The 22,638-nt window shown below is 39.0% G+C and overlaps 1 protein-coding gene across 1 annotated transcript in view; it reads left to right on the top strand.

The window, feature by feature from the left end:
- Positions 1-7,908: 7,908 nt before the first annotated feature.
- Positions 7,909-22,638, top strand: part of NRAP (nebulin related anchoring protein) — a gene marked incomplete at both ends in the record, with an annotated part of 53,237 nt that continues 38,507 nt past the window's right edge. Inside the window, 11 exons of the mRNA XM_082002311.1 lie at positions 7,909-7,980; positions 8,247-8,341; positions 9,036-9,123; positions 12,322-12,426; positions 12,976-13,077; positions 13,738-13,845; positions 14,702-14,806; positions 15,386-15,493; positions 17,041-17,145; positions 20,063-20,167; positions 22,038-22,154. Of these exons, the coding sequence (XP_081858437.1) occupies positions 7,909-7,980; positions 8,247-8,341; positions 9,036-9,123; positions 12,322-12,426; positions 12,976-13,077; positions 13,738-13,845; positions 14,702-14,806; positions 15,386-15,493; positions 17,041-17,145; positions 20,063-20,167; positions 22,038-22,154 (1,110 nt within the window). The remainder of the gene's footprint in view (positions 7,981-8,246; positions 8,342-9,035; positions 9,124-12,321; positions 12,427-12,975; positions 13,078-13,737; positions 13,846-14,701; positions 14,807-15,385; positions 15,494-17,040; positions 17,146-20,062; positions 20,168-22,037; positions 22,155-22,638) is intronic.

Raw genomic sequence — 22,638 nt, 5'->3', positions numbered from 1 at the left:
GAGAGGCGCATGGACAGCGCGTGATATTTTGTATATAGCCAATTGCAATAGTGTGTGTAACAAGCTGTAACCAATCATGAGTGTGTGCGCAGTGACTAAACAAAGATTATGATAGATATTCGAGTCAGACAAGATAATAAATGGCTTCGGAATATAACTCTCATAGAGTTGTGAAGTCCATCCTTCTCCCGCAACTGGTGACCCCGACGTGATACGATCTCTGGGATCTCATCGTTGAACACTGGTGGAGGCATGCAGATCAACGCCACAGCTCCTTCTCCTTAAGGTCGAGCCATGCAGGGTGATCCCAACATAATAACACTCTCAAAAATGCAGATAAGAACAGTTAAAATCATTTTATGGTGAAAGATCTTATGACTAATTCCCAGAAAATTCTTCATGGTCTGGAAAGAAGTGTGTTGAGAAAAGAGGAAGGTCAACTAATATCAAAATGTTTGTAACTGCAATCCTATCCAGTACTAAGACACCTACAGAGGTCCTGTGTTTTCATCTACACATACACAGTCAAATGTGCATAAGAGAAAAAACCCTGTATTATCTTTCATGAATGGGATCTTAAATTTTCATTTCTCTGTTTTGTCGATATCAACACTTAATATGAATTTTATATTCTTATCACGACTAATTAGTAAATGTGTACGGCTGTTGAAAAAAAACAGTTGTGAAGTGTTTCTTGGCAATTAAAAGATATTTTCATTACATAAAGCAGCCTTTTACACAAATTGCTGTATTTCAGCCAATTTTTTTTCCCATTACTCCAGTGCAAGCTTAGAACATCTTCATGCATCTCAAAAGTGACACAGGGCACCACTAGACAACATGGCTGAGCTGATCTAATGACTTTTTCCTGGTGGTGTCTCTCTCCTCTTCTTCCATGTACTGAGTTGCCTACTCAGGAAGTTTATTTAGATCATTAAGCTGGCAGAAAACTACAAGAAAGGAGTCATTTTTCTGGTAACACAATGATCTGCACCAGCTCAGGATGGGCTGAGAAAAGCAGCGGAGAAAGCAGTGCGCGACCCCCACCTTCACTCATGGTGGGATGCACTGAGCCACCTTGTCTAACTCCAGCCCCAGGTTTTCATGAGGAAATGCAGACCCTTCCCCATATTTAGGCAGATTAAACTTACTTTTATAACACATTTACTCACAAGAGTGCACGTTTACACCTAGCTTGAAAACCACCTTGGTGACCTTGCAGCAGCTCAGAGGCCGCTCGCTGTGCCCTGCAGCCACCAATACCCCAGCCTGAGTCCGGGACAGAATGAGGTGTTTGAGCTTCCCAAAAGCTGGAGTCTAGATTCGGCTTTGACAGACAAATACATTTTTTAATAATCTTTTAAAAAAATAGGAATCGAAGAGCATTCAGGCCACGGGTGGGCACTGAAGCGGCCGAGGAGAAGCCCCACACCCAGGAAGGCACAGCCGCGAGGGGAGGAAACCAGCACCGCCAGCGCTACCAGCTACACGCACCGCAAACCCCACTGCAAGTACTTTTGCCCTCTCTCAGGAAACAGTTGTGCAGCCGGTGCGGCCACCTGAGGGGCCCAAGCGTCCAGTGTTTGGGACGAGAGTGCTTGAGGGAGAGCCCCTTCCTCCCACCCCTTCTGCCGCGGGCGTCAGAGAAGAGCCGCGGGCCGGGCCCCGGGGCTGCCGGCCAGAGGGGACAGACTGAGGGCAGGCGGGAAGGCGGCGGGGAACGGAGCGGGCTCCCTCAGGCAAGCAGGGAGGGCGGCCGGCGCGACGCGGAGGGGCAGGGGGCTGGGAGGGGGCCGGGGCTTGCCTTAGCGCTTGGGCTCCGGCGAGGCAGAAGCGAAAGCGAAAGCGGCGGGGCGGTGCCGCACCGGCCGGCAGCGGGGCGGGCTCCGCCGGCCCGGGCCTGTCCCGGTGGGGCCGCGCTTTCCGCCTGTTGCGGCGGGACTCCGGGCCCGTCGCCGCGCCGGGGGGCCGCGGCCTCTGCCTTGGCCCGGCGCGGCGGCAGTGGAGCGGCTGTGGGGTTGGGGGTCGCGAGGGCGCCTCCCGCCCCGCTCCCCAACCGGCTGCCTGGCAGAGGGGCTCGGGTGCCTCCTCCGGGCCCTCCTTGCTTCCCCGGTGATGACAGCTTCATCGCAGCAAAAAGGAAATTACCACTTTTCAACAGCTGTGTTCTATCACACCCCCGCGACAAAAGAACCTTAAGTTTCATGGCGACACGAGATTGTCTAGATACAAGGAAATTTTTTCCGTTATAGAAACTTCAGTGGCATTTCCTTATCTTTCCAATTATTCCGTGTTGCATCTCTGCTAATTACGATATCCTGCTGTGTAGGCGTTGCATCAGGCCCAGCAGTCCAGTACATGGACTGAAGATTGGCGCAGTCTTGCTAATTACTCCTGGATGCAGGCTCCAATTCTGCAAAATCATACACCTACCCAGCAGTGCGCGGTGTTTAACATTCACTACCTGAAGAGATTTACATCAAAGTGACATTTTTCAGTGTAACTGCCTTGTAATTGGCACAAAACACAGGCATGGTAACAAACAGCCTTTTGCTTCACGACAGGTCACTGCTTCGATGTGATGGGAGGAGAGTCTGAATGGTGCGGCGGCTCTTGCCGTGTGTCTGCGTGCTGCTGCTGGGGCCAGTCTCTACTTCATGGGATTATGCCTGTAGCTCCTGGTTGGATACACAGCCAAAGTTTTCTCCTGAAAATCAAACTAACAGAATCCCATGGTTCCTCTCATGCCATCTGTTAGCTGCTTCTTTTCAAGAGCACAGCATCACTTCCAAATCCGTAATGGATTGTTATGGGCAACAGAGACACTGGAAATGTATAGGTCTTTGAGCAAATGTGTAGAGAGGAGATGAGGGAGACTGTGCTGTCACCAGCAATGACTGGTAGCGGCACCTGAACTTCAGAACATCCAAATGTGGTTTCCTGATGATGTGTACGGGCGTTACCTAGGAAATCCAGAAGCTATTTACCAGCTGTGTCCTATATCTTAATAGTTATCCATTGCCATCTGGTCCCCACAGCCAAATTAGCAGACCTAGAAATGACTTTTTTCTAAAAGTCATTATATTGCTATGGAAAAAGTGATATTGTATCTGATAATGCTTGCCAATTTTCAAGGATTTACTAATACATTTGTGTATGAGTATTTCTGACTCAAACTGTTGATGAAACCACAATTTCTGTTTTCTTTTCATGTTGGTTGCTGGCATTCACAAAGAGAAAAGTTTATTCCTTAGTGTGCTGCAATACCTTTCTTAACTACATGTTAGATTATCTGATTTTAATGCAGTATAAGGTGCTAGATTCTTCAGAAAATCTTCCTTGTTTTCAGTAATGAGTAAAGGAGAAATTAAAAAGATAGTAGAAGTAGGAGGAAGTATTTTGCTTTAGGGCATGGAGTGATTGCTACCTGGGGAAGGGTCAGGAAGGGAAAAAGTTCTCATCTATAAAATTGCACAGCTGGCAATTGGATTACTGGGCAGGGGGAAGAGCCAGCAGTGCAATACCTGTAGCATCAACATTCCTTCTCTTATCCCCCGAGACTCACTCTACTCCCTAAAAACATTAACAATGAATCCTTTGACTGGATATTGGCACTGTAGAAAATAAGCGTTTAACTACCAGGTAAGCAGCTGCAGGATGACAATGGAGCGTGCCTTTGGGAAATTGAAAGGTAGATGGCAGGTACAAACTAGATGGCTTGAGGCAACTAAATAGTACCTGTCTGGAATAATAACTGTGTGCTGTGTTCTGCACAACATCTGTGAAAACCAGATTGGGACTTTGCTAAGTACTGGGAGGCAGGTGTGGGGATACTTTCAGGATGGAGGATTTGAGTGACTTGCAAGTTGTTCCCTCCTAAATGACAGTTGTTAGAATTTTATACATTTTGCAAGAAAGGATGTATGGTTTTTGATATGCTGCGAGGAATATGGGAGCTGTGTGGTGTGATTTTGCACACCACAACTTTATGAAATTCCGTAGAATAATGCATCTCAGTCAACTTGGTGTATGTGTTTGGGTGGGATTTTTCTGTAATCAGGCAGGGATGATCTGTTGCATGTGCCATGTTTTACGAGTTTTAAATTGGGCTCATTTTTAGGTTATGGTACATGATAAATAGGAATGTTTGGGTACTGAAGGTCTCGTTGTATGCACATGGGCTGTGCTGTGCATGCTTTGCACACATTTCTTCAAGATTTCAGCTTAAATTGTAGCACATCCTCGCCTCTTCTTTCTCTGCTGTCACAGTGATGCCTTCTTGGCCTGTTGGTTCTTTTCTCTATTTCTCTATACTCCTCTCTCGCTTTCTCTTGGTCTGTTAGAAGCATGTGCAAAATCCCCACACTCTCAAGTTTTCCCGACACTGGCAACAAAGGGAAAGTGTAAGCACAAACCCTTTTCGTCATGAAGTGTAAACAGTTGTTGGTTGGTTTCCAAAACAGCAAAAATGTAAAAAGCTACTGTACAAGTTTGGAAGATAGTCCCTTAGAGGTTTTTCGTCAAGTCTTGGGAGACTCTGGTGTTGATAAATCTTTTCCAGCTTTCTTTCGATGTTTTTGCAAGCTGGATTTGCTACTATGCTAAATTCGATTCGCATGGAAAGGCTGTAGGAGACAAAAGGGCTTGAGCCCAGGTAACTTATTAACCACGTGGTTCAGAGAAGGTTATGATGAGGCTGGGCTAGTGTTTGAACTTTTGCAGGCAGCTTTTAACAGTGGATAACACCTCCAGTTTGAGTGGCGAAACAGCACCTTTTTTTTTTGGCAAGCAGCAGGAAGATAGGGTTGCCATAATTTGTGGTGTCTGGCTTCCTGCTATTCACGTGGCTGGCAGGGCACAGCCGCTCGTCAGGAGTGACGGGGACGGCGGCCCTGACTTGAATGTCTGTTAGCAGGTTACTTTGTATAACTAATGCTGCTTTTTAGATTCTGATTCAGGATGCAGACATGCTCCAAGTTTTCTGTGTAGTTAATTCAATGAATTTAAGGAGGTTGGAGAGGTAACAATGTTTCTTCCTACTAATTTGCACTTTCAAGGTACTGACTCCTTGTACTTTACACGTAACTGCAGTACTTTTAAACCACATTGATTAAGGTTCTACTGTTAAGTAAAGCCTTTTAAGATTTTCATTGATATCAAAGAGCCTTTATGAGGCCTTACTAAAGGAGGAAAAAAGCCACAATGAGCTTTTAACTGAAGAGAAAATGTCTTGCTAAGATTTGTCAAGATAACAAACTTGCACTGGTTTTGTGATTTAATTCCTTGCATGATCAAAATGCAGTGCATACTTTGTAATGAGACCCTACAATGCTTGTTTTTCAATAGGCTGTCTTTTCCGTTAGCAACTGAGTTTTAAACCAGGGCGGTGACCACACAACAGGACAGTTTTGAGGTGCTCAAAAATGGGGAAATCTTCAATAGACTTCAGCAGAACTGGTACATGATGGATGTGAGGGAAGTAGCATGGCTCGGAAAGACAGTAGCTGTATAGAGCGTTGTGGCTTATCGTGCTTCTCTTCTTGAACATGCTGTAACTTGGGAGAAGCAGGAGAACTTGGAAAATGTGTTTGCTGACTTCCAGCCAAGCCGATAGTATGCGTCGCTCTGAAAAGAAACAAACAGGCTTTGTATATCTTGAAGTGAAGTCAAGTAAGTTTTATCTGTGAAATAAAGGGCTTCTAGCTGTCTGACAGGCCTCTTGGAAGGAGCACATGCTCTCATTCTTCTCAAGGACCTCTAGTATAGTCTCTGTGTACACAGTGCCGATGGACTGTATACACTGATGCTCCAGGCTGGAGTCCTATCCTGATTGTCAGTGTTCAGGTGACTCCTGGATGAATGATTTGTTCTGTAGTTGCCAAGTCTTTATGTTTTTTTGTGGTTCAGGAATGTCCTGCTGTCAGCACCTCTCAGAACTCATTTCAGGAGGGCCTTAAGAAATGTATTGTCTGTGCTGGAACAGGAGCAAGTCATGCACCTTTTTTCTTGCCAAAGTGTGAGACAAGGGTTCTAGCATGGATTCAGATAGCATGAAGACAACTAGGACTATCTAGAAAATATACAATATGGTGACTCTTGGAATAGATGAAAACAAAGATGCAGCAGCTGGTAGTGTGCCCAGTGCTAAATAAAGAGGGGACAGCCTGGCCACTGTGACCCTAATATAGGTCACTTGCATAAACAGAATGGCAATCTGGGACAAGACGAAAAGCTGTGCGAGATGAGAACTGGAAGACTTCCAAATTATTTTAGTTCACAGGTGTGAGCATAGTAAATATTATTGTGATGTAACTTGGTCAACATAAAATCGCTTCTTATCACAAAAGAAATAGCATGAGGTAATTCAGCAGTTATTTTAATACAAGAAGTTATGTTTTGTGAACATTTTTTTAAAATGAAAATACATCTGTTTACATACTGATATTAATTACTTACTTTGAAAGGCCTCAGATGTTTTCAGGACTTTGTGCCATACCCATTGCTCTTCAGATTAGAGACTCTATTTTCAGCACACCAGTTGCTGACCGTACATTGTGCCAGTACATTGTCAGCATTCAGTAAAAGTAATAATAAGTTAAGCAGAACCGTGTATCTCCATCGAGACATGAATAGGAGGCTCTCTAAGCATACCCAGAAGGTTTAGCCAGAAATTATTTTGATTGAATTGTTCGTAATTTACAGAAAAGGAAAGTGCTCAGCAATATCCCAAGACTGCTGCAGGTATGGGAAGTGGTGCAGATGCATGGATGATTAAGTAGATTTTTACTTGGATTGAGATAACTCTTAGCTGTCTCCCAGGGTTATGGAGCCCTGCATCTGGAGGCATTAAGATTAGGTGAGATGTAAATCTCAAATCCTGACCATTTGTAGCTGGTAGAATTTAATAGCTTCTTTTGTTCAGAGCAGACTTCACAACTTGCTTGAATCCTGATATCAGGCATAGTAATTCCTTATCATTATTTGGCTAAGGAAGTTTTATATTCTGATCTGTGCCAGCCTACTCTTTGTGAACACTGTTAAAGGCTACTTTTTTCATTCTATTCAAAAGTAAATGGTTCCTTTCTGAAGTTTTTCCTGTAGGAGATAGATGTTTGCAGTTGTATCCATCTTGTTTAGAACTCTTTTGAGGTAAGAGGCTCTGCCCATTTCACTGTGCATCCTCCTATACGTGGAGATGGAGTGATATGTTGATGAAATAGAAAGACATGAGAAATGAGTGTGCTCTGCTCTGCTGCCCATAACATGCAAGGTGAAACTGAGCTGGCACCAAGGGAAGAAACTGATGACTTGGTTGGGACAATGGCAGTGTACCTCTTCTAGATCCAACAAAGGGCCAGGAAGCTCCAAACCCATCTCTGGCCTGTGTCTCTGGTGATACCTCCTTCTAATATAAGGCCGTTCCTAAACACAGAGTAGCTCTTCATGAGGTCACTTGCTGTATATCAGGGTGAGGAGAGACTATGATAAATTGCTGCTGCTGCTGTATATACTTTTCATTGTGGGCTTATGACAACTGGCTTTACGGCAAAACTGAAATACTAAATGATCAGACTGTAACGTTCACATGGACGTGATTCGTTTCTGTGAGTTCATTCTTCTATTTAGAGAAAGATATTGCTACCCTCCCTTACGCACTGACACAGTTGCCAAAATAACCACTCTTACTAACTGGCAGCTTTAAAAGCCAGCCTGCAGCTGACTTTGAAACAGAAGGTCAGCAAACGGAGCAACAGACTTCAATCTGGAGCTTTAATGGGAGCCATTGACCACAGCAAAAGGCCTTGACAGGAGTGTCTAGAGCGTGCTTTGCACAGGCCAAAAAGTCACTTTCATACTCTTTGAACCTTTTGTATAAACTTATATATTTTTTACTCTGTGGATTTCAAGATGAATGTGCAGCCGTGTGCTAGATGTGGCTATGGGGTTTACCCTGCTGAGAAGATTAACTGTATAGATCAGGTCAGTTGTCTTTCTTTATTATATTGGACTATAATAAATGAATAGACTGGCACTTTTAACACAGTGCAGATCGCTCAGTTCCAAAAATTCTTTACTCATAACTGGGTTCAGAACTGAAATGAGTTAATAATAAGCATATATTTGAAGAAGAATTCTTCAAATTCATTAAATGAATGTTAAAGATCAACACCGAGATTTAAAACTCAACAGAATAATAATGAAATACAAATCATGTCTGTTTGGTTTCTGTTTTGTGGTATTTCTAGACATGGCACAAAGCGTGTTTTCACTGCGAAGTATGCAAGATGATGTTAACAGTAAACAACTTTGTTAGCCATGAGAAAAAGCCTTACTGTCAAGCGTAAGTGTGTTTCCTTTTCTTTTTTTTAAAGCAAAGGTTTAAAGTGCCAGGTCATTTTAAAGTAATAGAAGATCACCATTGGACTGAGCCTGGTCCCATGTATGATGTGAAATTATGTACTGTTAATGCCTTCATGCACATCTTTGGATTTACGTGAATCACTTGGGAAACTCTTGTTACTGTATATCCAACTTCCTCACTTGTCCAGTGTGTTAAAAGATAGCAAATTAAGTTCCATTTCAGTATTGTGGGAAGAAAATAAACCCAACCATAAAATTCAGTACTTTCCAAATCAGCAGTTAAGAGTTAAAAAGGTTGAGCTAATCATCAGGAAAATGTATAAAATGCAGATTTTGGAGTTGGTTTGTTCTAGGAAGTTTTTATTTTATAATGATCAATTCCTGTCAAATTTGTCAGCAGAAAAAGGAGAGATGACAGTTGTTTTTTATTCTATTATTCTCTTTTGTTATTAGAAACACAGCATTGATATGACGATCATTAAAATTAATTTTGCTCTAGGCACCTACTCCATACAATAATAACTTGAATGTAATCTGAGATCTGTGTATGAGTGGGGAAAAAGTTATGTATAGAGAGGTGGAGGCTGGTATTGTGTTTTTGAGAGCTCAAAAAGAACCTTTCTGATGGGCTGTCTGGTACATTCCTAATATACTTTTACACTTTCCTTTTTTAGACATAATCCAAAAAACAATGCGTTCACAAGCGTATTTGAGACACCGATAAATATAAATGCAAAAAAACTGTCAGAAGTGGTAAGTGAGGTAAGAAGCTTGAAGGCCAAATGTGTTTAGCTTTCCTTTACTTTTTGATATCATATTTATGTCTTGTTTTAAAAATGTATTCTTTACATAATGTAGGTATGTATTCTTTACTTACCATCCTGTGTTCATTTAAAGCAGTAAGATCTCAGCCCGGATTTGAATCATAATTTTTAAAATGCATTCCCTCATAAGAAAGAAAGATTAGATCTGAATTTGCTTCTACTTTCAGAAAGAAAAATGGATAGCAGTTTCTCACCTGCTGTATCTGATAATCTACATGGAAGCATTGTTCACATAAATTGCAAGAGTTACTACCCAGAGCTATGTAAACTTAGTAACTAAATCGGGGAGGTTTACACAGCCATTTGAAACAAGAATGACCTACTTGCTTTATGATCTCTTCTGAAACTGATACTAAAAGACATGAAATAAAAAATAGATTCTATCTCAGTAGGACATGGGCAAAAGTTCTCATAAATACTTTGTCAAGTGTTTCTGACAAACCTAAGATGATATTTCCCTTTTGTGAGAAAACACAAAATCTGGGGAACTTTGCATGCTTTTGCTGAAAATGTTTTGCTAAAACGTTGAGGATGGACTAGTTTCCCATGCTTTTTTAACTGCATCTATTCTCTAAAAGGCTGTTGTGCCCCGGCAAACCTCTAGAGGTGCTCAAAGACTTTTTTCCTTTCAAACGCCATTGTTTTCTGTCTTTCACTGTTTTTTTCCAGATACATTTGTTTCAAACTTGCATTTCTAAGAATTTCATGAAAGAAGAAACACAGAAACAGCCAATAATTGATAGCTATCTCACTTCTATGTGTAATGCTATCTGTAATACTATTTTCTTGAATGTCATGTCTTTTGATACTCTAGAAGTACTATTCACTGCATGACTATGTTTAGTAAGCAAACCAAAGCATTTCAGTGTGATTTGCCATCATTAACATAAGAAAAGGAAGTTGTATTTCTTAGATTATCGTGTGCTACGTTCATTCTGATGTTCTGTATTAGCTGTACAAAGTTGATGTACATTTAATAGCCTTTATCAGACACTATCTTTTCTTTAGCATTCTTGTACAGTATCAGGATGTGCAATATCATAGGCAGTAACTATTTCAGCAGTGACTATCACACTTACTTTAAACTGTGTATGACAGATCTGGTCAGGAATGAGTTTGGGATTACTGCAGGTTCTATTTCTGTTTTTAGGCAGTGATATGAGACTCCGATGCTTCCAGTGCATGTGAATATACACACCAGACAAATTATAGCTCAAAGATCACTTTCCCTTGTTTTCACACCTAAGGCACCTTCTGTCCTTTTCAATCACATAATGAGGTTCTGCGAGAGAAAATTGCTAAGAATGTTGCTGAGAAAATTGCTAAGAAAGTTGCTGAGAAAATTGCTAAGAAATTTGCTAAGAAAATTGTAAAGAAGCTGATTCTGCAGTACTTACTTAAAGGTTACTAGAACTTCTGTAGAACTTTTGAATGTAGGAAAATTTTTTTATTGGTAAATGTATGAAATAATGCTAACTTGAGAAAATGTTTCAATTGCTACGGTATTGTTGGGTTTTTTTAGGTAAGATTATTGTTTATACAAAAAATGTAACATGTTTCTTCAATCCTAACATAATGTTCTCCGATAAGCCTTATGTTGAGACACCAACTCAAATGCAGAGATAGAAATTCAGCTCCCTCCCTCTACACAGAATATCTGTGTAAGCAGACTAATCATTCATCTCTCTCTCTCTCTGTACTTAATTTATAAAATGTGGATAATGGTACACATGCTCAGTGATTTTTCTGTCCAGCACTCTTCAGGACAGGAACTGTTATTTTTTGCATCTGTAGATAGTTGTATAACAGACCTGTGATTTCAGTTGTATTTCTGTGTGCTGTCATGATAAAATTAACAGTAGGAAAACGATGACCCAGGACTAAATGCAGCAGTAATTTATATTTACACAGTCATGATACTTCACAGCCACTGTGCAGGGAAATAGGAGAGTAAAATATTACCCACCAGGTAATAGTTGTTTTATCTAATGCTGCATTGATGTGTTCTGCTTAAAAATTCCTGGGGATTTCAATCCTCCGAGATTACTTGCCCAAAAAGTATTATCTAAAGACCAAATTATTCTTTCACAACTTCATGCCAGCTTTTAGATCTAATGCGCTGCTTCTTTACATATGTGCAGCTCCAATAATAGAAAAAAATCTTAGGTAGAATCTGGATGTGGATTAGAGAGTAGAGCTTTGACCTTAGGGCTAAACCAAATCTTCTCTTCCATGGAGACTCCTTTTCCAAGAATGGGTGGCATGGAGGAAGTACTTGCATAGTCTTTGCATGACATAGAGCTACAGGCTATGTGGCCTTTTTGTACATAAGCAGGTTGGGTTTGGTCTAACGTAAGTGGTTTTGGTCTAACGAGGGAGAAGGAGGAAAAGATGGAGAGTTTTGCAGGCTTTATGAAGGTGGTTGGTATTTTCTTGTGGGCTGTGGAGTTTTGGTGTATCAGATGTGCTTGTCATAGTCCTTTGCTTTCTGCATCCATATCATATATAAATGTGTCTTCAGGGCAAAGTTATTAGCTGGCACTGAAAACCAGGCTGGTCTGTAGCAATTGGAGATCTAACACAGAGACACAGGTAAATATTATGACTAGAGTAAATCTTCTTGGGCTGAGTCATGTTGATGCTGCCACCCAGAGAATTAGTTCTGTGTAGTCACATTGTTCCTCTGCTTCTCTTATGTTGGTATTGATGATTTTTGCAGTGAGGCAGGTGAAGGAACTGATATCGCTGAAAGCTAACACAGCAAAAAACTACATACTAATTCCCTGATCCAATTTCCCCAACAGCTGCCTGTCTGATGGTGTCAGTGTGTGATACAAGAAGTGTCACCTAGTAGAGCCAGAGGTGTTTTTGGAAGTAGCCTTCTTTTAGACTGGTTTAAGTTGTAGCTAAAACTAGCAGGCACTTAAGTGGATTTGTTGTGGTGGGAACTGCATCGTTTCTGTTGCTTTGTTTTGCATCCATCTTGTTTTTTTGCTATAGTTCATGTTACTCCATATCACTGTGGACTAAGAGTCTGTGTTCACCTTTTTTCTCTCCCTTCTTTTTCCTCTCCTGAGAAGGGGGAGTATTTGTCTGTACTAACAAACTGCTAATACCAAGCCAATTTTTTTTTTAGATAAAATATCGAGAAGAGGGTGAACAATTCAAATCAGTCTTTCAATGGGATGCAAGGTCCAGAGAAATTGAAGCTGCCTATAAAGCCCAACAACTGGCCACCCAGGTAAGAAATACCATTCAAGTCTCCAAGCCCCTGGCCTGCAGAAGACCAAGGGTCGACCTTGGCAGTCCTGATTAATAGGGTTTTACTCAGAACATTTCAATGTTAAAAAAGCCATTGCTTGTTGTTTGGCTAAACTTTTCAAGGCAGCATAGCTTAATTATAGCTGAGGGTGCAAGAATCGGAAGACAACGAAGGAAGAGTGTATCTATACAGTTAGCTGTTTGGACTGCTGCATGTACAGCCATAGTCAACATATCTTCTTTCTACTGACACTGGAGCTTCGCAACAAGTGGTTTGATTCCCAGGGGGAATTATTTGAGTCTCACCCCAGGATCCTAGATCCTGACATCTCGGTGTCAATTCTTGTTATACCAGCTCTGCCCTGGTATTCTGAAAGTATGTGGAGTCTAGGCCTTGTGCTGTACATCTGCAAACAGTAAATTGCACTTCTACACCATAATGTGTGTTTCCTTTTTTTCCTGTCAGCTTAGCTGTTTGTGTATTAAAAGACAGGTGAAGATTGGTAGTTTTTAAATTTTTGTTTTGTAGAATGCTTACTATGCTGCCTATGAGGGAAAATCGTGGTACTCGGGAACCATTCCAGATCCTGAGATGGTCAGGATAACACAGGCACAGAAGACTCTGAGTGATGTAAGTGGGATGGTGTTTGGCATAGGTTTATTTTAATGGGCTATTACATTCTGAAGACTTACCAGTGCATCAAAGCCAACCTTTGGTAAGATGTCACCAAGGGAGAGACTGACATACTTACTTCTGTCATTAACAATATTTAACCATGTAAGTGGTTAAAGTTGCATAACAGTGCTATTGCCCATCCTGGAATTCATACATTTATAGATTTATGTAATTGAGAAGCACTTCAACTACTGACCAATGTTATCTGAGGTGACCTTGGTTATAACCTGATCTAGCAGGCAGTGATGTTTCCCACAGTAGAGCAGAACTCATGAGTGTCTTATTTTCCATAGAGTAGACTTTTAATTGACTGTATTTCCATGACTGATGAAAGTAACTTCTGAATTATGTCTGATTGCCTATGCCCATACAATGGGTTAGTGACCCAGTCAATATAGCCAATTAACAGTGGCTAATTGATATGAATGGGAAATGTTTTCTCTTGCATGTAGGAAATATTTCTACCTAACAAGCTTGTAAGGTATGAGTTCTTTAATTTGTTTATTTTTAAACAAAGTGATACATATCTTTAGGAAGCAGACATTAAAAGAGGAATTACATTGAACTACAGTGGGTTCTTCTGTAACAACAAAACAAAAAATGTCCATTTTCTAGTTTCAATATACAGAAGAATATGAGCCACGGAGAGGCAAAGGCAGCTTTCCTGCTATGATCACTCCAGGTTATCAGGTTGCTAAGAGAGCTACCCAACTAAGCAGTAATGTAAGTTGCAGTTTTTTAAATTGTGTGTTAGATTTCTGAATTTGGAGAATTCTGGGTTTAGGCCATTCATTTTAGACAGTAGGTTCTATGATGAATATTTGTTGTACTGTTAATTCTATAAAATGAGAAAACTTTAACATGATGCAGGAAAAAGGGTTGGCAAACTACTTGGCTTGGGAAGACAATCATATAGGATAAATGACAATATAGGTATTTCCCGAAAGATGTATCAACATTTGCTGTAATTTTATCACAACCTGAAAGAGATTGTGAATCACTCTAAAATGTTTAACTCATTACCTTTATTTTTACTTTATCACTTTATTAATCTATTTACTTACATCTGACTTTTTAGCTTGCTTTATTATTTGAAGTTAAATACCATGATATTGAATTAAAATACTGTAATATTTAATTAATATACAAGCTATTTTAAATATATGCACAGAAAATTGCTTATTTATAAAAATAAACATTCAGCTGAAAAAGATCAAGTGAAAATAAATCCTGTAGAAAAGATTTTAAAGTATTGCATTGCTTTTTGCAAGCACTGCATTGTCATTGCATTATGATTTCAGTGTTTTGGGCCATTAATGACTATTCTCATAACATTTTAATCAAATGTATGGCTCACATAAATCTAGTATAATTTGAAAATTTGATTATCTGGGTCCATTTCTGTCTGCTTCCAGCATTCACCTTAAGGAAATTAGGGCTTAAATATACTGATGGCTTGACTGTTCAGTGGGCAGTGTCATGACTGCTGTTGCTCATTTTCTCTTGAAGCTTTCTGATAGAAAACGTGTATTTGCTGCTTATTGTTTGTAATATGTATTTTATATGTTTTCTCCTTCAGGTAGAATATAAGCGGGGACATGAAGAGAGAGTTTCGAAGTTCACCTCTGTTGTAGACACTCCAGATATACTTCATGCAAAGGTTGGAGGACAGCTTTCAAGTGATGTAAGTGAAACAAAATAGGTTGAGCTGTTTTTGACTCTGCAAGTGGCTCTTAGGATCACTTCAAAATATTAACATAAAGTAAAAAATTAATATTTGAAAGGCAGACTCTTGAAACATTCTTGATCCATTTTACCATTAAGCATTTAATACTTCAATTCATAAAGACAATATTCAGTTCTAGGCTGTTTTAAGGACTAGCTGGCTGTCAGAACTGAAGGCAGAGAACTAGCCTGTTCTATACCCAGCAACTGGCTGCCATGCAAAGTAAAGAAGGAAGCTTCCTTAATTATATTCATAGAGCAGACATTGTGCAGGCAACTTCAGTATTTTCTTTAAACAACTGTAATCCATCCTATCCTCTCAATGAGACACACAGGTCCTGGAGAAGATATGCTGTCAAGTGGTTAAAGACTACGTTGCAAAGCATACGCATGGAGGTAGATTCACACTTCATGTTTGTCTTCCTTTTGGCAGATGACAGCCATTGAACACCTGACTTGGCAACTTTAAGAACTGATTATGTGTGTAAATAAGATACATTTGATCTAATTGCTCCTGAATTGTCTTGGATTTTCACAGCTGAAATACACAGAAGACTTTGAAGAACGGAAAGGCAAAGGCAGCTTTCCTGCTATGATCACTCCAGCTTATCAAATAGCCAAGAGAGCAAATGAATTAGCCAGTGATGTAAGTGTGCAAAGCAAAGTCTCTTTTCTGGAAGAAAATAATTAATTCCCACACAAATTTTGGATTAAAATGTTTACTGATGGAAATTCCATGAGCATTGTGAAGTTATGCTGGCAGTGCACTTCATACACAGATTTTCAAGTGATTGCCTTTTGCAGGGACAAAGCTGATTTTTATGCACAAAGAGAAAATTAGGTATTTTATTTGTGAATCAACACTGTGGATTTTTGTGGGCAAAAGTGTCCACTTTACCCAGCCTCCTGTTGCATACAACTGAGAAGGAAGACAATAAGGAGTCAGCTGGAGGTCTTTGATTTCATTATGCCCAACCCAGTATGAGTTAGAAGAACTGAAGTGCAGCTCTAATTTTCATAGCTATAATATTTCTGGGTGACCTTGTATCAGAAGGCTGTGTTTGCAGAGCTCTGGTTTGCCATGACTTTCCATGCTCCCAATGAGTCCTTACAGTTTATTCTCCCATTCCTTCTCTTGTGCTGTTGCAGGATGAGGCGTTTATGAAAGCAGTTTCTTGAATAGCAATTAAATATATAAAGTATACACACACACACAGAAACACATGCATATATTTGACATAGATATAGATTTGTAAAATATACCTTTCTATTCCACTCATTTTAATCTCATTTTTGTTGTTTTTTTAAACTCCTTGGTGTACTGAATTGTATGGGCTTTCTTTTCCTCTCCAAACATACCAAAACCCCAACACCCCTGTATTCTTTAAAAAGCATTGTAACAGGGCATCAATATTGCTTCAAAATCTACAGTTAATCATGTTTTGTCATTGGAGACTTAAAGGAAAGTTCTTTTTGTTGGAAAAGATAGCATATTGTTGCTAACTAATGGAAGTGAATTTAAAATGTTAAAGATTCATTGAGGAAAACAGGAAGAGATCTGTAATTTTGAAGGCAAAAGGAACCGATTCTAAAACATTTAAATGTTTTTGTTTGCCTTTGATCTGTGGAAAACCCTTCATTTATGTCAGCAAACACACATGGTGATTAAAGGGCAGAATCAGGTTATAGGCATTGTTTTGACTTCAGCAAAGGTAGTGTAAATCATGGTCTGAACTTGAATGTTGATGGCCTAAATTTCCCTTGATCATTGGGGATATCAGCATCTTTCAGAAACAAGCCCATTTATTAATGGCATTCAGATGACCCTGTGGTAAAAAAAAGTGCTCTGTGGTAACCATGAATTTACATTACAAGCAGTTCTACTTTTTTTAACCTGCTAGACCATCAGGGATTAGCCACGGACAAGCAGAGGTACTGAACATGCTGAACTAATGGTCTGGGTTGAACTGGCAAGTCTCATGTTCTCAGTGCATTATTAAAAAGTACACCACTATTTTTGTTTTTATATCTTCAAGTGGCATATTTGACTTCTGTAGATTGTTGGCAATGGGAATTCTGACAATCTTTTATTGTCAACATGTGCATGTAATTGATTATTATTTATTATACAGCATCTCTGCACCAGACTAAACTAATCCAGATGATTCTTTTTCTTTTCTTTTTTCCTATTAGGTAAAGTATCATCAAAGATATGAAAAAGAAATCAAGGGAAAAGCCAGCCATACAGCTGGAACAGATGTTACTTTTGCAAGAGAAAATGTAGATCAATATGGCCAGGTATGCAACATGTAAGAGATACCCATGCTGATGTTGATCATTGCACTTGGAACAGGTTTCCCAGAGAGGTGGTGGATGCCCCATCCCTGGAAACATCCCAGGTCAGGTTGGACGGGGCTCTGAGCAACCTTCAGCTAATTGAAGATGTCCCTGCTCATTGCAGGGGAGTTGGACTAGATTACCTTAAAGGGTCCTTCCAACCTAAACTGTTCTGTGATTCTATGATTCTGTGATTACTGTGGCTGATTGCTCACGACTTTAGAAACTGCAGTGAGACCTATTTTCACTTAGCTTTCCTGTATGAGAAAGCAAGCTCTCAAAGGAAAAGGAGGTGTGCAACAGCACCATGCTATGAATGTGTCATATATTTGGCATTGACAGATGACACTACAAGGTGCATGCACTGCCACTGCGTGATCCTTATGGTAGGGTCATTCCAAAAGGTGAGCCTTACTTTGCCAAATTTTATCCTTGTACATGTATGCGCTATAAGTTTCTATTGTGGTGTTGTTACATATCGCACTGAAATGTGTTTCCTTGTGGAAACTTTCCCATTCCATGAGAAATAAAATGTAAATTCAGTTAGGAGAAGAAGTTAAAGAGCTGTGAAATGGTAGAAAGTTAGTAGACAGTTAAGCATCTTTTCCCTGCCAGTATTTTTAGAAATCTTAGAAGCTTTGCAGCTCTAAATGTGTGCAAGTGGCACTGAAGACCATACACGATCTCTTAGATTTCAGCTCTCCTACAGAAGTGGTATTATAAGCTTGACAAGTTGTAGTTCTGCATTTGTGGAACCAAATAGGCTTTAGTTCTGTTTTGGTCTATGGCATTCATTTTGCTTTTCTTTCATTTTTAAGGGAATGCAGTTATTTTTGTAGTCTCCCAAAATGCATCCAAAGTCCTATGAGGGAAATAGTACAGCTAAAGGGAACTGAATAGAGCTAAAGGGAATTTGAAAGGAATTGAATAATGTTTCTGTATAAACACAACTGTATGATTAGGCTTAGGTTTTTCATCTTAGCTCCTCATGAGATCCATATACTTTGGAGAAATGAAGGAACGAGGAATATATTGTCCTAAGACATTTGAGAGTTTAAAGTTTCTTCACTTCTTTTGTCCATACCCACATCTTGTAATGTGGAATGCAAACCATCCTTGAAGAATATGAGTTTAGAATATATAGCAATGAAGCCTTCCATTAGTTTCTGTCTTTTGAACCACTATAAGTTTTAGTAAGAATAAACAAATAAAATTAATTTGAAAAAGCTCTAATTGCATTTTCAAGCATTGGAATGCTGCTATCTTTAGAATTAATTAAAGTTTTTTTTTCTTTGAAAGCATCTTTGAAACTTCAGTTACAGACTTTAAAACTCAAATTAAATTTGATCTTCATAGATTGGATTCTGATATTTTTATTCAAATAAAATAGAGCTACTGGAATTAATGGATCTGAGCGAGGCCTGATTTAACATGGGTAACGGGATTAGCTTTCTAACTGTTGAGATCATGAGGGTACATCATACAAAGATATAACATGAGGCAATTTAAGGAATCTTACTGTAAAATTCCTGTGTGCTGAACACCTGCTCTGTTCATGTTTAAAAATCTTAGAATTGGCCAAAATTAATTACCTGGAACTTTTAAAATACTGTTTTGTAATATGAGAAATATTAGAAATTATGTAAAAATGTATTTGAGAAAGTTAGAAGTAAAAGAAAATGGCACGTTAGTCTGAAGAATTCAGACTCATCAATGGCATTTTAAAGAAACTAACGCAGCTGATTAGTCAAGGATATTTTTTATTTTCTGTGCCTGTTTATAGGATAATTTAGATACAATAACTATAATTACATTATATAGTTCACAAACTTATGATATGACCTATCTTATTGTGTGACATTGATGATGCACAAAACGACTTACAATGGATTGTTTTGTATTGAGAAGTCACAAGAGATACCCCAAATATTTATAGTCCTTTCTATCTGTGCTCTCCATGACATTCATGACATGGCACATGTTCTTTTTTCACTTAAACAGTCTCTTTACTACAAAGGATTTGCAAAAAATAATACAGACAAGGCACATTACACTGTATCTTACTCCTTTGTATACTTACAATATTCTCCCCGGATCTTGCCATAGAAAGCTTTGGGATGGGCATTGTGTATTACCATTTTTAAAAAAGCTCCAGTATTTTGTTATTAAATTATCAAAAGGCTTTTAAAATCATTCAAACATTTACACATAAACGTATCTATAGATAGATTTAAGAGTGTTAATTCCATAACAATTGGGTTTTTTTTAAATCAAGCAAATGGAATTTTGTGATTTCATTCCTTAAGGAGTTTACCACTTTAATATCAAGATATTTCTGCTTCATTAATGAATCCCTCATCAAAATATATCACTTCATTAAAGAAATACTATTTTTGGTCTGTTATGATGTGAGAAATGGCCATCGAGAGATCAAGAGACTTCTGTCATGTCACAGAGGAAGGCTGACCCTACACTAAACTTGGAAAGTTTAAGCAAATCTCCTGGCTGCCCAAAGCATTAGATATAGTTTTCCAGGGAAACATATATTGACAAAAAGAGGGGCTAGCAGATACCATCTCTGTAAGAACTGAGGTGAGATTAGAAGGATGTATATCACTATATGCTTGAATGCTTATCTTGACCGTAGCTAATTGCTACCTAAATTTCTCTTGCAATGCAACACAACTAATTTTACAGGCACAGTTAATTTAATGGGTAATTTTATTCTTAAGGTTGATCATTTTATTCTCTTTTTCATTAAAAAAAAATACAATGAAGCAATGAACTTTCCTACTAACAAGGACTATGGGGCTTTGTGAAATCACACAAGGCCCCACCTGCTCATGTATGATGAGTAAACACTCTGAATTTTCTTCAGGATTATATCGATGAGTATGAAGGACGCAGAGGGAAAGGAAGCTTTCCTGCTATGATCACTCCAGCTTACCAAAATGCCAAGAAAGCAAATGAATTAGCAAGTGATGTAAGTACGAAACCTGAGTCAATACAATTCATCAACAATTAAAACCAGCAGTTTGTCAGAGCAGTGCCTGGGAGGAGAATGCTAAAATTACACTTGAGAAGTAAACAACAATGACATTTCACTGCATTGCTGGGAACTGGATGGCTCAGGGGATTAATAATATCCATTAATAGAAAGGGACACAGCTCCGACTTGCATGAAGGAGGAGATAGATGTAGCAACTAATGGGGATCCCTACTGTTAGGTTAACCCTCCTGGCAAATCTGCACCTGCATTATTAATGAAACCTTCAACTGCCTTAATCATCCTGTGGACTACTGTGGTATTCCCAGTAGTGAATAAATGGAGGATGAGTGAGCTGAACTGGTTTTGATATTTTGATGTATCATGCCTCTGGCATAATGCAAGTCATATGGAGGAAAAGAAACCATAGAGTTTGTTACTTTGCAAGACTGAGTTCTAGGCTGAGGATTTTTAGTTTTGTGTGGTAAGCTAAAGAATTGGCAAAAAAGCTGGTAATGTGTGATTCCTACATGCAGCCTGTTGATAAAACAGCCTCAATCCTATTTGAGGAGACCATTGTAGTGACAAAAAATGGGCCAGACTGTAGGTCACTCCCTCATGGCTGCTCTGAAGGGTTCCTGCTAATGACAACCTTTGTAGTGTGGACACCTGTTCGCCATGGGGACATCTGAGCTGATGGGCTCAGTTTGTTTTCTGAGGAGCTAACAGATGGTTGAGTCTTTCAGCTTGTACTAGCCTGGCCTAGACACTAGCAGTAAACTAGAATGAAAGGATCAGTCATATTCTGTTACCTGAGCTTGTGACTGAGAGAATATAGAAACCATGAAACCTTCTGTGACCAATCCCTGTTTTGACGACAAACTCAGTGATGCCCTGTTTAAACACGAAATATTTAACCTTTCCAGACAAAGATGGCAGTTTCACAGGTTTTCAAAATGCTGATGGTCAGCAGTTCCCTTATTAATTTGTAATACCTGGAGTGAGGGGAAGCGTTGGTTCATGACAGTGACCTTAATACAGTAGAGTACTTATCAAGTTGCTTCATATCTTTAAAGCCTGAGAAACAGTGTGCAGACTTGGAAAATAAAATAAAAGGCACTTTGCACTTCAGTACATTGCAAATCATTTGTTCATTTTATATTAGGAGTCTGATTTTTAGAGCAGTAACGTAAGATGAACAATACAAGCATCTCATTTTATGCAAGAACTATTGAAATATATTCCCAACAGGTTTTTTTCTGGACAAAGTCTGGCAAAAGGACAAAATAAGTATTAACTGTCTTCACCCATCCTAGCTCAATTTAAGTCAGTAACCTGACGTCCAAACTAAATTAAGAGATCCCTTATTTTAGTATTAATTTGGTAGAGAAATATAATTGTCTTAAAACATTGTAAGTACAAAAAGTTATAGCTTTCTCAAAAAGCTGGTTTCTACAAATGGAAAAGTTTGCAGAGCACTTGATGACTATCTTTAATTCTCTGACTACAAGTCTAAAATTAAAGTACTGAGAATTAACTTCAGTAATAGAAGAGCACACAAGCTCCAACCAGTCACTAGCCAAGAATTTGCTAGTTATCTGTTCAAGCTACGAACAACAACCAGTGCTGTTCAATCTATGTAAAAAATGTATTTAAAAAAATGCTGTCTAGTGAAGTGGCTTGGCAGGGATTGTTAGGGCTGTGATATTATATGTGATTTTTTTCAGGAAGTATTTCAACTTAGCAAGTTCTATTTGCTTATCAAAGCAAGAATAGGAAAAATCTTATCTCTACTCATGAAGCCAGTCTAAATAGCAATGGTGGAAAGGTAGACATCTATTTTATAATTTTCCCTACTTCTTTTCAGATAAAATACAAGAAAGATCTTTCTAAGATGAAAGGTGCAGCTCACTTTCACTCCCTAACGGCTGAAGACAACTTAGTCCTTAAACAAGCCCAAAGTGTTAACAAGCTTGTCAGTGAGGTAAGAGGTTGAATTGATCTGTTAACAAGTTTGAGAGCAGCTCATACAAACATTTGTGTCTGATGTGTAAGGACTACAAATATAAAAAACTGTTGTTCTTATCGCCCCGTATGTAACAAATACAATCTGTGTGTAACTGGAGAAAAAGGTGCAGGAAGAGATCTTCGGATGCTTTTATCTGGAACTTCCAATGATCTGTATGAAAATATGGGAAATTAACCCCAGAAGAGTAATTCTAATTCTGGCCACATGAATAATAGAAATCTAAAAAATCACTGGATTTTGCTGTTAATGTGCTGTGAAGTTATAATCATAAATTCTTTAGGATGACTTGGGTGTGTACCTTAGAGTGTTTCAAAGAAGGTTCTACTGATAATTAAAAAATAACACCAACAGAGCCCAAAATTTGTACTATTCTGTTAATACAGGTTTCTGTTTTTTCCATCATTTGAAAGACTGAGTTACTGATAATGCATTCTTCTTC

Source organism: Phaethon aethereus, assembly GCF_964289735.1.
Source record: "Phaethon aethereus genome assembly, chromosome: 7".
Lineage (NCBI taxonomy): Eukaryota > Metazoa > Chordata > Aves > Phaethontiformes > Phaethontidae > Phaethon > Phaethon aethereus.
The sequence above is the reverse complement of the archived record's forward strand: the minus strand, read 5'-3'. Positions and strand labels throughout refer to the sequence as shown.